Source organism: Nipponia nippon, unplaced genomic scaffold (assembly GCF_047370975.1).
Source record: "Nipponia nippon isolate SJK-2023a ecotype South Korea unplaced genomic scaffold, ASM4737097v1 scaffold_7, whole genome shotgun sequence".
In the NCBI taxonomy this organism is placed as follows: Eukaryota; Metazoa; Chordata; class Aves; order Pelecaniformes; family Threskiornithidae; genus Nipponia; species Nipponia nippon.
The window spans coordinates 53,945,468-53,960,931 of NW_028262391.1; the positions used below are offsets into that span (position 1 = coordinate 53,945,468).

Below are 15,464 nucleotides of genomic sequence, written 5' to 3' on the forward strand. Positions count from 1 at the left end.
TTTTTTTTTTTTTTTTTTTGCCTGCAGCAATTGGGTTTTCTATGTGGTCTCATGAACACATGTCTGAATCATGCAGGCTTTCCAGCTCCAAAGCTTGGCTTATACTTCACCTGTGCTAATGCCATCTTTTTCATCCACCCTTCCATTTCTGAAACTGGCTGCTTTTCTTACAAGGGAGAGCAAGCCAACTTCAGCATCTCCTGGATTTGGATGCTTTCCCCTATCTAGAATGAGATCTGTGTATGGCTTAGAGGCAGCAGTAACTCCTTCAACTGCTTGTAATAGACATAAATCAGGTGCCTGCCTTCATAGCGCTGACTTGTTTTATACCTCGCGCCATGAGTGCTTGTGAAGCGCCTTGACGCAGGACCTAGGAGGGCAGCTTCCCAGCAGCCGCAGCGAGGAAGCCACGGCCGGGGGACGGTGAGGGACAGTTACTCATCTGACCTGAGACACCAGGATCATTGTCCTTTCGCCCTGTGCCTTCTCTGTGCGACAGAGGAGGCCACAAGCTCTGCTGCTGTCCAGACAGCTCTCGGGTTATAAATGTTCGGCTCTGTGTTTCTTTTGCATGCTACCTTGATCTTCAGTCGTCCTGCTTCAGTCTCTGGCCAGGGTAAGCTCCCGGGGCAGGGGGGAAGCCTGGTTTTTCTTAACCAGAAGACTGGCAGCAGGCAGCGCAGTAGCCTGGAACAGGCTGGGGGGCCTGTGGCTCTCCTCGGGGAGAATCGCGCCCGTTCTGACGGCAGCGATGCCGAGCTTGCGACAGGTTTGGCACTGTCTCTTCTTTTGGGCTCCGAAGTGAGAGTGGTGACTCGAAGAGTTGCTTTCTTCAGCCATTTCATAGGGCCACAGGCAGCTTTTAGCTCTTCCCCCCCCCCAAAACAGGACACCATTTAGCAAGATTCCGAAACCTAAGGCCGTTTCCAAAGGGGGCAGGGATCTGGCTGGCCGCATCCGCCCTGCCGAAGAGCGGGCAGGGGCTCGCAGCAACCCCAGAGCCTTCAGGGGAAGCAGCCGGCGGGGTGCGTTGCTCGTGAGATCTGGAGGTGCTGGACGCAGAGCGAGCCGATGCGGGCGCTGGGGCCGGGGCCGGGGCCGGGGCCGGGGCCGGGGCCGGGGCAGGGGCAGGGGCCGGGGCAGGGGCAGGGGCCGGGGCCGGGGCTGCGGCTGGGGCCGGGGCTGGGGCAAGGGCCGGGGCTGGGGCCGGGGCCGGGGCCGGGGCCGGGCCCCCCGCGGGTCCCGCGGCCCGAGCGACGCCGGCCGGCCGCCCGTCCCCATGGCAACGCGACGCTCGTCCGTCTCCACCGAGCTTGGTCGGAAGCCCCGCCCCCTTCCTCTGCTGTCCAATCGTCGACACGCACGGGAGGACGGGTGAGCTCCTGTTGGGCAACACTTACGTTAATCAACGCCTCTGGGGGCAGCGGGCTCGTGCAGTTTCCGCGCGGGAAGGCCGGGAGGTGTACACACAGGCAGCACCGTCCCCACCCTTGGCGAGTGTTAATTGGCTAGCTGGCGCCTCGGGGCGGGGTTTTGCTTGTCCCGCCTCAGGATTGGACGGGAGAGCCGTCAATAAGAGGCGGGGCGGGAGGAAGGCTTGGCGGTTTTGTTCGAACGGCGGGGTCTGTGGGCCGCCAGGTGAGCGGCCGGGGCCGGGGCCGGGGCCGGGGCCGGGGCCGGGGCCGGGGCCGGGGCCGGGGCCGGGGCCGGGGCCGGGGCCGGGGCCGGGGCCGGGGCCACCTCTACCTGCCCCTACCCCCCTGACGACGGCGACTCCGGCCGCGCTGCGGGCCCCGCCCGGGCCGGCGAGGGTCTGTGGCGGCCGGGCCCCGCCGCTGAGGGGGCGGCGAGCGCGCCGTGCTCCATTCACGCAGCTCAGGTAAGGGCTGGTGGGCAAGTTTACCGCTCTGTCTAACGCTGTCCTCTTGCCTCCCTCCTCTTCTGGGGAGGCTGGAGCGTTCCCTTCCCGAGTTGCTGCGGCAGGGAGGAGTTCCCCTCTAGCCTAGCCTGGGCAGGCACGCTGTTCCTTCAGGCTTCCCGTCGCCATTCTGGGAAGGCGATGGCAGTTACACCGCTGCACAGTACCTTGGCAAGGAAGAGAGGCTGCGTTGCCAGGGACCTGGAAAAATCCGGCACTTGCCAAATTGCTAGCAGGTTAATTCTTGGGAGGACTCTAGCCAAGACGTTTCCTGAACTATTTGTAGGAAAGAGTGGTTCGGCTGCCAGGACCGCTGGCAGAGGGCTGACAGAGACAAGCTCAGTTAAGCTGCTGCAGTTACCATTGCAGTGGTAACTGGTGGGTACGAAGCTCCTTCTCTAGGCCGGCTGTGCTGCAGAACTGTAGCAGCCGCAATCTGGTCTGTTTCCTTGCTGAAAAGCAGGATCAAACGTGTCTATGTAGTCTGGAAAAAATATACGCCGAACCTGTTATTAAAAGCCTCCAGGGATGGAGATTTAAACTGAAACACCAAGCTGTTAAAAGCTGAAGTGCTAATGACATGGGTTCCTGTTTATGTTGGCCCTGTTTGACCTCCTTAGTTCAAGACCTTAGTTTATTTTTACATCACTGAAGAGATATAGAAGTAGGGAGTTGCTTTTACCAAATCAAGCTGTATTAAAAAATGACACTTTTTACTCAGGAAACTAAAGGCACAATTCACTAACTCTTAGCCACACTCCTCGTGCCCAGGAAGCGCTCCTAGCCCCACTGGTTGTGTTTAATTGGATTGAAATGAGAAGAAAGATATATAGCTTTGGGTAGATCAGGGTGCTGTTGAACATAAACTGGTTTTGTTTCTAAATGGAAACTAAGATTCAATTGTGTTTTAGAAATGCTTGTGTTGAAGAAGGAAAAGTTTGTTCCATCCTAAAACTGCGTGCCAGGTCAGAACGCAGCTCCTTGTCCCAGGCGCAGGGGGAGCGCCTTCACGATCCGATTCTTTGCACCCTGGGGACAGCAACAGCAGCTCTCCTATCCTGCCACAATGTTTACTGCACAGAATTTAGTGCAGGTCAACAAGAAATTAATTGCTTTTGCAAAATGCAGTTTTTTTAGTTGATATATATCAGGTAATGTAGTAAATCATCTATTTGTTTAAAAAAACAAACGTGTACTCAAACATGTATTTACTCTCTTAACTACAACAACCATGAAAGAGCAACTCTGAACTCTGGTATGTAATAGTGAGAAATCAATCCCTATTAACCATGAAATTTATGTAGCTTGCTTCAGGCAGCATTTGTATTCCTGTTATATTGCCTTCCAGAAAATATTCTAGTCTTTACTTTTATAAGTTATGTGGCTTAAAACTAGGTAAGAAACCTCAAAGTGAATGATTAGACAGGCTCGGTAAGTACGCTGAGCGGAGCCCAAGCCCGTGCGGTGGGCAGAGGCTCCGTTGCTGGCACTCGCGTGCTGCTGCCCTGCAGCCCTTCTTACCCGGCCGTCGCTGGAGCGCCAGAGCCCCCGTGTCACAGACCTGCAGGCCCGGGCAGTCCGCATCCTCAGATGCTACCTGAGATTTTGCAACTTGCCTCTTAAAATAACATTGGCCAGCAAGTGATGTGTTTGTTATTTGAACGCAGCATACTTAGGTTTGTGATCGGTGTATGTGGGTCGTGTCTCATTCTGACTAGGTGTTGGTCTGAATTATCAGTTGAACCATCTAGCAAAGTCATGCTCTTTGTGGGTGACCCGGTAATTCTCCGGGGAGACCTCTTTGTATCTGACTGAATGTTTAATAATGAATGCAGGGCAGATATAAACACAGTTGGCTTTGTGGTATTCTGTCTGAGATAATGGCATCTTCTGTAGCGTAAACTGTTTTGACTGAGTTGAGTTTATGTATGTTTAAAGATTGTGTAAAAGAAAAAAATACTAACTTTGATTTTAAATTCTAGATGTGACTGCTGTGACAGAGAAGACTTATAGCAGCTGTCTCATAACTGGAAGTCACATGGACAACAGCCGCTTTTGTGTTACAGAGCTGAATAGGTAAGAGACAAGTAGCCCCTTAAACTTTTCTTAATTGTAATTAATTTCACTCCAGCTTTTGATTTTAGAGCCTCAAATTTTTTCTCTCTCTTCTTTCTAGTCAGTTTTCCATTCTTTGATTTACATTTTTGCCTTAAGTTTTAATCAGGAATTGTTTTTTCATTTGCTTATACCGATGGCTTAGATATGCTTTAGAAAGTAGCTGAGAAGATCGTGATATTATCTGTAAGTATTTCAGGGAGTGAAATAAAGTTCTTTTGCTGCTGCCACTGCTCGGTTAACATTGATTAAATCCCATATTCTCTTACCCTTAATGTGAAAACCCTTGAAGGTGGGTTGACAGAAATCATTCCCTTTCCTGTTGTTATCTGTAACTAAAATAAGGGTATAAAGGGCTGCCGAATGCATCCAGAGTCCATGCTTGCCTTCCATTCAAGCAGAGCAAATGCAATCAGCAGAGCTCTTACCCCTTTTGAATGTCGGAGCACTTGAAAAGAACTGGATGATTTGTAGACAGATTCTGTCCCAGGCCTGGGAGTGTTAGGAAAGGGCAGGTGGGGCTTTTTCGTGTTCCTGAAAATCAAAACCATTACGTGCAATTCAACCACCTTTGATTCCTCGTCAGTGCTGATTTGGGGATAAGTATGATGACTGGTGAGGAAAACAAAGAAGCAGATCTGACCTTGGTGATAGAATCCCCCTTTAGAAAGCCAGAATATTCATTGTATTTCTAAGAGGCATTTCTTGGGGAAAATATGTGGGTTACAGTAAAAATAACTCTGGTGGAAGTGATGAGAAGTTTGGCTTAATTTTTGGATCGCTTCACTTGTGGGTATTAGGGTGAAGTAGAGCGGGGGAAAATGGAAGAAATTCTGCCTTATTAGAAGCATAAAAACTAGTGACTGTATCTTGGCCAGTGTTCCCGATTTTCCAGTAAGCTGTCTGCTGTACGGAGGTGTATAACCCTAATGGCTTGTTGTATGCCATTAAAAGGTATTGTACACTCATAAAAGAATGACATTTTGATCAATGCTGTTAAAAGAATTACTGTCTTGACACAGAAAAGCTTTCCTGCTGCAAGTTTAAAAATATGCCTTTAAAAGCTTTTTATTGAATACCTTTGCATCCCTCAGAAATGTGCTATTTTGGCACAGGGCTGCTCTGAAGTATTCCATGTTGTAACTTAAATGCAAGACCTTCTGTTTACCATCAGAAGGGAGTGAGGCGAGGCAGGTGTATTCACTTAACTACTGTCATGGGGATGAAAGAAAAAGCACCTTGAGCTACTTGAATGCAGTCTAAAAATAAGAACTCCCCATTTTTAAAGAATCCACAATCATTTGAAAGCTATTTGGTTTTGTTTTGCCATTGATTCCTCTCTGTCCCTCCAGCTTTGTTTGGGTGTCTCTTTGGACTCTGAAGCTGTATATTGATGTCGGAGGGAGGCAGGTGGCAGATAGGAAAACCACAAATGTCTTCATGGTAGCTGGATCCTGGCTCGTGGGCAGGCAGGCTGTGTTGAGAGAAAGTTGTTTTGAAGACCTCTAGGTGGTCCTGTTGTGGTAATACTTCTTGTAGCAGAAATCTCCCCTTACTGTTATTAAAACATCTTGTATCAGAGTTATTGTTTAGTCACAACTGCTAAAGTAATGTTGTTCCTGCCTTGATCATGGCTAGAATTACAGCTGAACTGTTCAACGCAGCTCAGCTGCGACTGCTGCCGACAGCGACTGTCAGGTGGGAACCTGTCGGTGGGCCTGGCCGCCGATGGAGGTCACATCTCTGTCCCCGCTCAGGACTTGTAATAGACTTTGTTATGTCTGCCCGGTTTAAATGCAAGTGTTTAAAGCCCTGGTTTGGGAATCGGGAGGCAGCGGTGTAATTCCTCAGCTTTGTCATGCTCTTACGTGTCCTCATGCGTTTCATATGGTCCTTGAGTTTTTGTGTTTCGGGTCTTCAGTTGTTTAGCTGTGTGTAATGTACTAAATACAACTTTATATGAAGATGGAGGGATTAGCTGAAAGAACATGGTGGGACAGTTTTTGATATAAAGAGATCCTTGGCAAAGTTTTCTGAGGGTTTTTTCTTCCTCTTCCTTCTATATATTTATGATCAAAATAAAGCAGCGGATGTTCTGGTTGTATTTGGTATGCTTCATGTCCTGTCAGGGGATTGTCAGCAGCTGGGAGGGATGTAAGAGTGCTTGCTAAGCAGGTCTTGTAACAGGTGAGTAAGATCATAACATTAAGCATATTTCTATACATCAGACAAAAAAAGCTGTGAAACTTAGTGGTGGAATTTCATTGCTGAAGAAAGCAAAATGTTTGGTTGTACCATATGTAAGTAGCTCCTCTTAAGTACAGCTTTTCAAGATAGGAGATTACTTTCAGGAAAAGGAAATATTAATACTCTGGACCATCTGCAAAGGCAAGGTACGAAAAGAAGCAGGAGAGCTCGAATATACGTTATGAGCATATGAGGATGTTACTTGGAGAACTGTGATTAGAGTTAAGATGCACACCATCATGACTGCTTCCTAATGCTTGAGTTTTGTCCAACTTAACCTTCAAGGAAGGCAGGAGAAGCCCAAATACTTCCTTACGTCTGTTTCAATTAAACTTTTGGCAGCTTTCTAGGGGAGGGTTTTGTTTGTTTGTTTCTTTAAATATGTGAGTTTATATTCATGTTCTAAAGTTATATAAACTTGCTAAAGTTGATGTCAAGCAATTTCAAAGTAGTCTTCCCCACTCTAAGTCTTGTTATAATGGTGTGCGAATGAGGTTAAAACCAGCAAGAGCAAAGGCTGACACGTGGCAGAGGATTGAGCATGGTAGGTGCCTGGTAAACTGAGAAACCTCCTCTGAGGTGCTAACAGTAACTTGACATATATGAAAGGACACAAGGGTTTTTCTGTTGTTTATTGTATCCTGCAACATATAGTTTCCCACCAATGGTTCCAGCTTGTTTTCCCATCTTGGGCCAAGATTGAAGCAATTGGCACTTAGTAGTCTTTGTGTTTAAAAAGGAAAATGTGCTGCATGTGCTACTGGCGGTAGCTTCTTAGATGATTATTTGCTTATTTCTGAAGTCCTGCCACCTTTTTCGGGAGAAGCTATGCGTTCATGCCTTTAGCTCAGTCATTCCATATTCTTTCCCTTTACGGTTTAGGTCAGCCCCCAACCCCCACAAAATAGTATATTCTTTAACTATGTGTTTCCTGTGGTGTGTTTTGGTTTGGGTCTTTCTCCTGAGGTTTCAATTTCCATCCAGATGCTATGGGAAAAAGTAGAAGAAATTGGAACCTCACAGAGTAAGCGTTCTCCCATGCACTTGCTTGGCTTCAGACGAAGAGGGAAAGAGGGCGGAGAGCCCATCAGACTCATGCTCTTGATTATTGCCCACGCCAGCCTCCCAGGCCCTCTCTCGCCTTCCGTACAGCGTGTGGCCCTTTCTGCCACCAGCTATTGTCTGCTGTTTTCCGACTAAGCCTCACTTGTGTAATTTTAGCTTTGGAGGAAATTTGAAAGTGAAATTATCTCCATAGTCCTATTTACCCACAGTATCTCACTGAAGCTCCTGACAAATGTTTTTCTACAATGACCTTTTAGAATACCTGCTTTCAGGATAGGATTCCAACCTGTAAGTGTGGCTTAGACATATTTTCTTACATTTAGCTGTATTAAAAACTATGGTCTTTGCTTGACTCTTCTTTACCAGGCAAACTAAATGGCTTTCTATCACTGATCCTTGTTTTTCATCACTCTAATCTGTAAATTTGTTCAGTAATCATCTTGTGCCTTTTTTCAGGGCATAGACAAAACTGCTGAATAACATAGGGTCAAGCTCTTGAAGGTGGGATAAAAGAAGCCATTCTCTTTTGTGTTGATATTTAATTGATATAAGCTGGAAACACTTATTTAGTGTTTGGCCTCATCTGCAATTACAGTTTGAGGCCTATCAGTCTCCAGCCCACTTGATGTGTCATGTTGATTTTGAGTTTCTTAATCAAATGTCATTTTGCATCAAGTCAACTGCCTTACAAAAAACTGCTATATCTGTGTTATTAATTAGCAATAAACTTTTAATTAAAAATGGAGCTAATCCAAGATTCTATTCTGAAAATTCATGTCATTAATATTAAATTACCCTCTCCACTTCTTTCTAGCTAGAGTCCTGTATGGGCCATTTTGTTGCTTTGAGATCAGTGACAGAAAGACAAGATCAAAGTTACTCAAGTCACCAGATTTAAAAAAAAACAAAAACACCTGTTATTGTTTCTCTCTGTCCTCTCAAATATCCCATGTTTTCCAAAGGATACTAAAAATGAGCATTAATGGTCCAAACAGCTCTTCAGACAAGCTCTTTTTTCTTCTAATCACCATGGAAATTGAAACCTAGATCTTAACTCTTTCCCATTTGACCTAGTTCAAGCTACTCACTTAACTTATAAATGTCCTAGCAGAGTCATATGACTTCCTGTGGGACTTCAGGTCGCATTAATCCTTTATCAGTATGACGTTTCCTAGAGGTCCTCTGCTTAATAGGCCAGATCGACAGCATTAAATGGTTGATTTTGACCTTGAAGGCCTTGTCACTGTTTTTGGCATCTGGGGCTAGATGAAGGTGGGATAGAAGCTGAAGGTCTAAATCGTGTTGGGTTATTTATTTTAGGTGAACTACATTGCTTTGATTTACAATTGATTGGTTTATAATTTGGTTTGTAATCTTTGCAGCTGTGAAATATAGAAATTCAACGAGCTTTTACAGAAAAAAAACCAAATCTATAGAAATTGATCATGCAAGTAAAGTATTGTAATCAAGCCATCTAGCATAGAGGCTAATTGTTTGATGCCAATATCTAGATCATACAGTTCCTAGAGCAATTCAATCAATCTGACACCTAAGAGAACTGCTGGGAGTAGATCTTTGGGTAACAGAGGAAGGTAATCCACTTTTTTGTATATTGACTTTCAAAATCAAACTTCTGTGTTGTCTTTTGCTTATGGCTGGCTTCCTGTTGGCGTGTACAGAAAACACGCAATTTTGCTCACTTTATATGCCTAAGACAAGTATGAGGAGAATAAAATGAGAACGTTACCTCAAGGCTGTGTATTATAGTAAGCGGAGCAAAGGTTGTCATAGAGTAAAATGGTGTCCCTTCATGGAAATAGTTATAACAAAATTGATATCAATCACCCATCTTATTTTCCAGTTGTTAACTGTTGAATGACTCTTAGGAATAAACAGATCAATAAAATCATTAAGATGAGACGAGGAAGGTATGTGTGTTATTACTTGCTGAACTTGTGAGAAGCACCTTTATACTTGTGAAAAGGCATAGTCTGAAATCTGGAACTCTTGCTGAGTTTTTCTTATATTGTACTAAAGTTTTTGAGAAGGAGTAAATCAACCAGTAGCTCAAAGTAAGGTTTGCTTTTAAGTCTAGAACTTTGACTGCAGTATAAGTGTATTTTCCTGTTGTGGGCTTTGCCTGAGGAATAATATACATGGGGATGCTTTAGTGAATCACATATTGGAAAAAGATCTAGTTCATTATGCTTTCCTTGTATTTTTAGAAATGCAGTTTGTAGGATGTTTTCTTTGTAGCTCTAGTGTTTGGGCTACAGGGATTTCAAATCTTTTGGAGGAAAAAGATAGCTTCAAACTCAGTTCAGAGTCTGATATTTGTTTTATTAGTGGAAATTTTTGTCTCCTGTGTTTTCCCCATTCCAGATAACCTTTTCTTGTCATCTAAGAAATTAATTTCTTTGTTGGAATCATTGCAAGTAAACTTGGTAGCAGAAGTGCTGTTATTGAGGCAGCTTACACAGTGATTTGCTAAGTACAGCCTCTTCATATAATGTGAAGCAGAAGTCGATTTATTGACCACTACTGGGATTTCAGGAATCTGTTAACTACCTGGTTTTTTTATCCTTATCTCATAAAATTCACTATTGAATGTCTTCTTTCCAAGAGGATACCAGAAAAAAAAAAAATTCTCTTTGATACACAGTTGTACAATAAGAGCAAACGTTCTGTTTGCTACCTTTTTCTGTACTGTAGAGTTTGGCTTTAATAAAGTGTATATAGGGTCATTTATTGTGGCTTACATGACATCAGACTCTTAAAGGTTTTTCCTAAAATACTTTCCCATGCAAGGAGAACATTGACACTTATCTAGGCTGTGAAAATACTGGCTCTGTGGCTATGCTGCCAGTCTTTTTCATAGAACATATTTCAATTAGAGCAAAACATTACAGAAAAGCCAACTCTGTTGTGAGCACCATATTGCTTATGTTGCAGTACATCTCCTCTGTAAAATACAATCTGCTGCTTTTCTGGAATACTAAGAAAATATTTAAGAATATAATGTGATTAGTTTGTGCTATTTGCTGTATATTCATCAGGGTTTTCTTACAACTTTCCGTAAACATTCTTCTCTAAGGTGTATGTTAGGAATGAAAACTATTTGGTCTCTCTTTGATTGGTAATCTGTAAAAACATAGTGTTAAAAATAGAATCCAAGTGAACTGTACAAAGTGGATTATTGATTCTCAGGGATGAAGAGAATGCTTTCTGTTAAGTCCTTTTCATTGCTTTAGATTTTATACTAATATCTGGAGGCTTGGGGGGTGGTGGTGTTTGTTTGATTAACAGACACTAATGGAGAAATCATTTTATCTCTCGTTCATCTGCTGGATTTCTGACAACTCTTCCTAGCCACTATTGCATACAGGATACCGGAGCTGATGGACTTGGGGATGGCAACTGGAATATTTATAGGTTATGGTATATGGTAGTAAAGACCTCGACATATTTATCTTCTTTGAGAGATGTGTAACTTGCGATGTAATGTCTGACCACAGCATAATACTGCCTGGAACTGTTATTAAAATGTCCAGAGTGCTACTATAGGCATTAAAAGCGAAGAGGAAAGTTAATGCAGAAGAGAACAATTACTAGAATGGGTTAGACTATTGCAACCGATTAAAGGGGAAGGTATTGTTTCTGAATTGACACCCACAGCTGTAACATCTGCCAGCCAAATGCTTACATGGGCCAAGCCCATCCAGTTATGTATTATGGTTAAAAGACCTTATTTTTGTTATTATTGAGGTAGAAATTTAATTCACGAAAGGGGCAAAATTAGTATTTTCCAGACTCCCTCTTTGTGTTTGCCTTAATCTTGTATTTATTTTGGGGAACCATCTTAGTATTTCTGATTAACTTGACTGCTGGATTGTGAGAGATTCTTAGCTGATTTGAAGAGTCCTGGAATTTTTTGTTGTTGTCATTTGCAGATTCGCAAGACTCAAAGGACTGGAGAAAACTTGCTATTCAGAAATAGGCTTCAGCCAGGTTGTATGGTATGCTTATCACCCACATGGCCAGCTTATATTTATTTTTTTCCCTTTATTAATTTAGACGGAAGCTCTGATCTCTGAAGGTGAAAAGCTGGGACATCAGTCTGCCTTCACAACTCAGCTTTGCGTTCGGTATTGAACTTGGTCTGCATGCTTAGCTGTTCCACTCAGAGCCCCAAACTCTGTGCTTTTCACTAATGCTTTGTCAGAGAGCTGTCCTCTTCAGAGAGATTGAAATGAGTAATAGTCTTTCGACACTATTGGCAAGTGGCTTTCACGGTCCATGGCGGATCTAATGAACTACAGCTGCCTGGCTGGAAAATCCTGCTTTTGATTGTCTGAAAGGACTTCTGAAGTCTCTGCTAGGATTCACTGACTTTCTTAGGATTTTTTTTTTCTCTTTGAGAAGTAGATGGAGAAAGCACTCTTGGAAACTCCTTCATAATTTACATTCACAAATGTCAAGTTTGGAACGTGGTGCTTTTGCACAGGGAAAATGGCAAAGTTGCCACACATTAGAGACACGCTTGAAAATGGAAATACAGTGACACAAGCCCATCTGCTGAGGAAAGCAGGTGTATACATCGGCTTCCACTCTCTCAACAAAGATCCCCCATGAACAGACATTCAATGCTTCCTTTACATCGGGTACGATACTACAGGTGCCTTTTCCGGTCGCTGGTACGTGTACGAACAGCAGAGGTGGTACTGTCCAACAGGAATGTAGTGTGCGTGGCTGCGTCTTCAGAGGCTCGGGATCTGCAACTGGGGCAGATTTTCAGAGAAGCTTGGCCATCAACATGCATACAGTATGCTCAGTTAGTCTGAAAATTTGGCTGTTCTTTAAGTCTCTTAATGAGAGCTGGGTTGTCTTTTGTGGGGGGTGTTTTGGTTGTTCGGTGGTTTGTGTTTTGCGGGGGTTTTTGGTTTGGGTTTTTTTTGAGAAACTGGTCAAGAATGTGAATATAGTTTTCTTGATATAAATATCTTTCCAATGCTGTGTAAAAAATGGGGCAGGAAACAATTTTACATACCTACCTATAAAAGTTTGAGGTGAATAGATATTTTTCCCCCCTTTGCCTCCTCATCTCTATCATTTTTTTTTATTCTGCCTGACAGCTGAAAAGCTTTTCTTCCAAATTTTGGAAGATAGATTGTAACTCGCCTGTGACTTGTAGTACAGTTTGAGTTGCACATATTACGCTCCAGCTTTATTTTTGGACTAGATAATCATAGCTTCATTTAACTGGAACCAGACTGGTGCGGAGTTCCGCAAACACTAGCAGATGCTGATCCCTACAGTAACGCTGTTCTTTGCTATACTTTTTTTCCTCTTTTTTGCTTATTTCCAATTTCATATCCACTTTCCATTTTGTTGCTACGTACACAACTCTTCTTATTCACTTGGACTGGTCCCCTACTTTAGGGATATCAGCTAGCCTAAACTGTGGTCCTTTTACTTTGGAACTGAAGTGAAGTTGTAAGAGAGCAGGATCAAACGCTAGCAATATTCTTCTCCGGGCAGTGAGTGACAATGTTAAGAATTGACCTTTTTTTTTTTTTTTTTTTTTAAAAAGGGCATATTACTAAGACTTCTAGGTACTTGGAGAGGAACTTTGCATGTGAAATGCTAACAAAATGAACTCATTAGAAATTGAGTTTCACTTCTAGTGCAGAAAACAAACGCTTTTACCTTACTCCCTTGATATTCCTGTTTGTAGTGGTTTTGACATATGTGTTGTTAAATAATACAACACAGCACCTCTGTTTGGGTAGTGTAATGAAACCATAGCAAATGGCTCGGTGTTTGTGGCTTTCCTATTGAGCAAGGAAAAACTGCAGCGTGACCACCGTTCCAGTTTGGAAGGAGACATTCTCATCCAGCTGGCGGCTACTGGAAGGTGCCAGGTGCAGAACAAGCCTGCATTAATTTTTATACTACTACGAAGACTTAAATATAAAAGTTAGGCTCTTGACTTGGAAATATAAGTGCCCAAAGGCTGCTTGAGGCTGTCATCTGTGAGAAGTCATTCTCATGAAGAATTCCGATGCTGCCGTAGCTGTGTTTTTCAGAACTATTAGCATGTGCAGTCTAAACACACGTGGGTATGTGAGTCTTCAAGGTGTATTTTTTCAGTCTGCAATATCATACATAATTTGTTATGGGAGATTACTTTTTTGTCATCTGCCTGCTCCCATTTTCCATGTAGTAGCAGGGGTGTGACAAGCAGATCTGTCCTATGATCGTAGAATAACTTTGGTGGAAAGGTCCTTTCGGAGGACAGCCGGTGCAAGCCCCCGCTGAAAGCAGCGCTACTGATGTGAGGTTGGGCAGCTCAGGACCTTCTCCCCCTTGGTTCTGAAGTAACCCCACAGCTGAAGATTGCACAGCCTCCCGAGGCAATCTGTTCCCCTCTGACCACACTCACTGAAGAATTTTTACTTGTCTGTAGCTGGAATGTCCTTGGCTATAACTTTCTTCTGTTTCCTCTTGTCCTTTCTCTGAGCAGCTCTAAGGAGAGTCTGTCTCGCACCTCTCGAAGTGCCCGTTAGGTAGTTGCAGACAGCGATTAGATTGCTCCTTAGCCTCGTCTCCTTCCAGCTGAGCAGACCCTGTTCTCTTGGCCTCTCCTTACACATTGCCTTCCCTTGCGGCAGTGGGGACAGACGGCAGGAGGGCGTTGGAGGCATCGCAGCTTGTGCTGCTGAGGAAACGCTGGTAGGAATAACCCGAGATCTGCAAACCTCCCTCTTCACCCCGCGGGCAGGAGCGCAGGAGGGGAGTTGCTGTTGTAGCAGAGCGGCCTTCTGTGCCCCTCGGACGTCCTGCTGTGCACCCGCCGGGCCCTGCTGCAGCAGTCCTGCACCTTGGAGGGGCCCGGGCTGATGAATTGCTGGAAGATTCCTACTAAAGTGTTAGGTGCTACCTGGGAGACAGTGTGTTTCTTGTTTACCTGGAAGTGGAAACCCAGAATTTTGTGGTTCCATTGTTAAAAATAGAACATCGCTGGAACTTGCCGGGGAAAAGAATTTGTCAGTGGAAACGGGTATTCGATCACAGCATTAAAGCTTGGATCAGTGCAAGCCCTAGCGTTGAAGTGGCAAGGCTGATGTGGATGTGATTGGCTTCTGCTATGCATTTGTGATAGGGTTGTTTGTGCTATGGTTTTACTATTTTCTGGGTAACATTTTTAATGCGTGTAAGTCTCAGGTATATGGTCTCGTCTTCCGCATTTCCTATCTGAGAAAATACATTTGTTTCTTGTCCTCCCTCCCCTTTCTTTTCAATCATCTTTTGTCTGCCAAGCAGTTATCCAAAGAGAAAACTGAGCCCAAAATGGTGAGCGAGCGAGAGACTATGCCGTGCATCTTTGTGGTTCAGACGCCACAATGCAGCTTCTCTACTCTGTCTTTAATTAAACTTGGGTTTTTCTGTTGTTGTAGCTGGAAGCAGTGTGCTGACACAACTCACTCTTGTATAGAACAGATTAAAATGTCAATGTTTTAATGTTCTCATCTGTGGGAAAAAGAAAATAGTTGGGTGTTTTATTTATAACTTAAAAAGAGACTGTACTATGGAAAAGGTTTACTTGTGCAAGATGGAAAATCACAATTAAAGATACAGAGTCCCATTTAATATTAAGAGTCTGTAAAGGACTGAAAAGATTGAAAGGATGAAATCTCTTCAGGAAATAGGCTATACTGGAGCATGGCAGTTTAAAACAATTATACATTTACTGTATTTCTAATTATTCACTCTGTTCTGTTTTCATTTGTGGCATGGCGTACACGTGTGCATCTCTGATGAGCTGATGTACCAAACCGGTGAATGTGTTTGAGCAGGAAAAGAATGAAGGTGCCTGAAAAGAATGGTCAAAAGTCAATGTTGTCCTCGATGCTATATGACCTCCTTCTCTAGGAAATGTAGTTTCCTTCTCCAGAAGAGATGTGCACATAAGAATAAAATTATAATTCCATTTGTGTCTTCTGCAGATTTGCTCCCTTGGCAGTTTGAGAAGTGACGATGAAACTGGTTTGGAGGTGTAGATTATAACTCCCCTGTGCAGGAGATTACTTAGCTGGTTCTGGGATAGCAGGTATACAGT

General features: G+C 43.8%; 1 protein-coding gene across 2 annotated transcripts in view; it reads left to right on the forward strand.

The window, feature by feature from the left end:
• Positions 1-1,729: 1,729 nt before the first annotated feature.
• The window catches only part of LOC148051085 (uncharacterized), a 121,210-nt gene continuing 107,475 nt past the window's right edge, over positions 1,730-15,464 (forward strand). For both annotated transcript variants that reach the window (XM_087740303.1, XM_087740304.1), the window contains exons 1-2: positions 1,730-1,879; positions 3,901-3,994. In XM_087740303.1, coding sequence (XP_087596429.1) covers positions 3,957-3,994 — 38 coding nt within the window. In that variant the 5' untranslated portion in view covers positions 1,730-1,879; positions 3,901-3,956. The remainder of the gene's footprint in view (positions 1,880-3,900; positions 3,995-15,464) is intronic.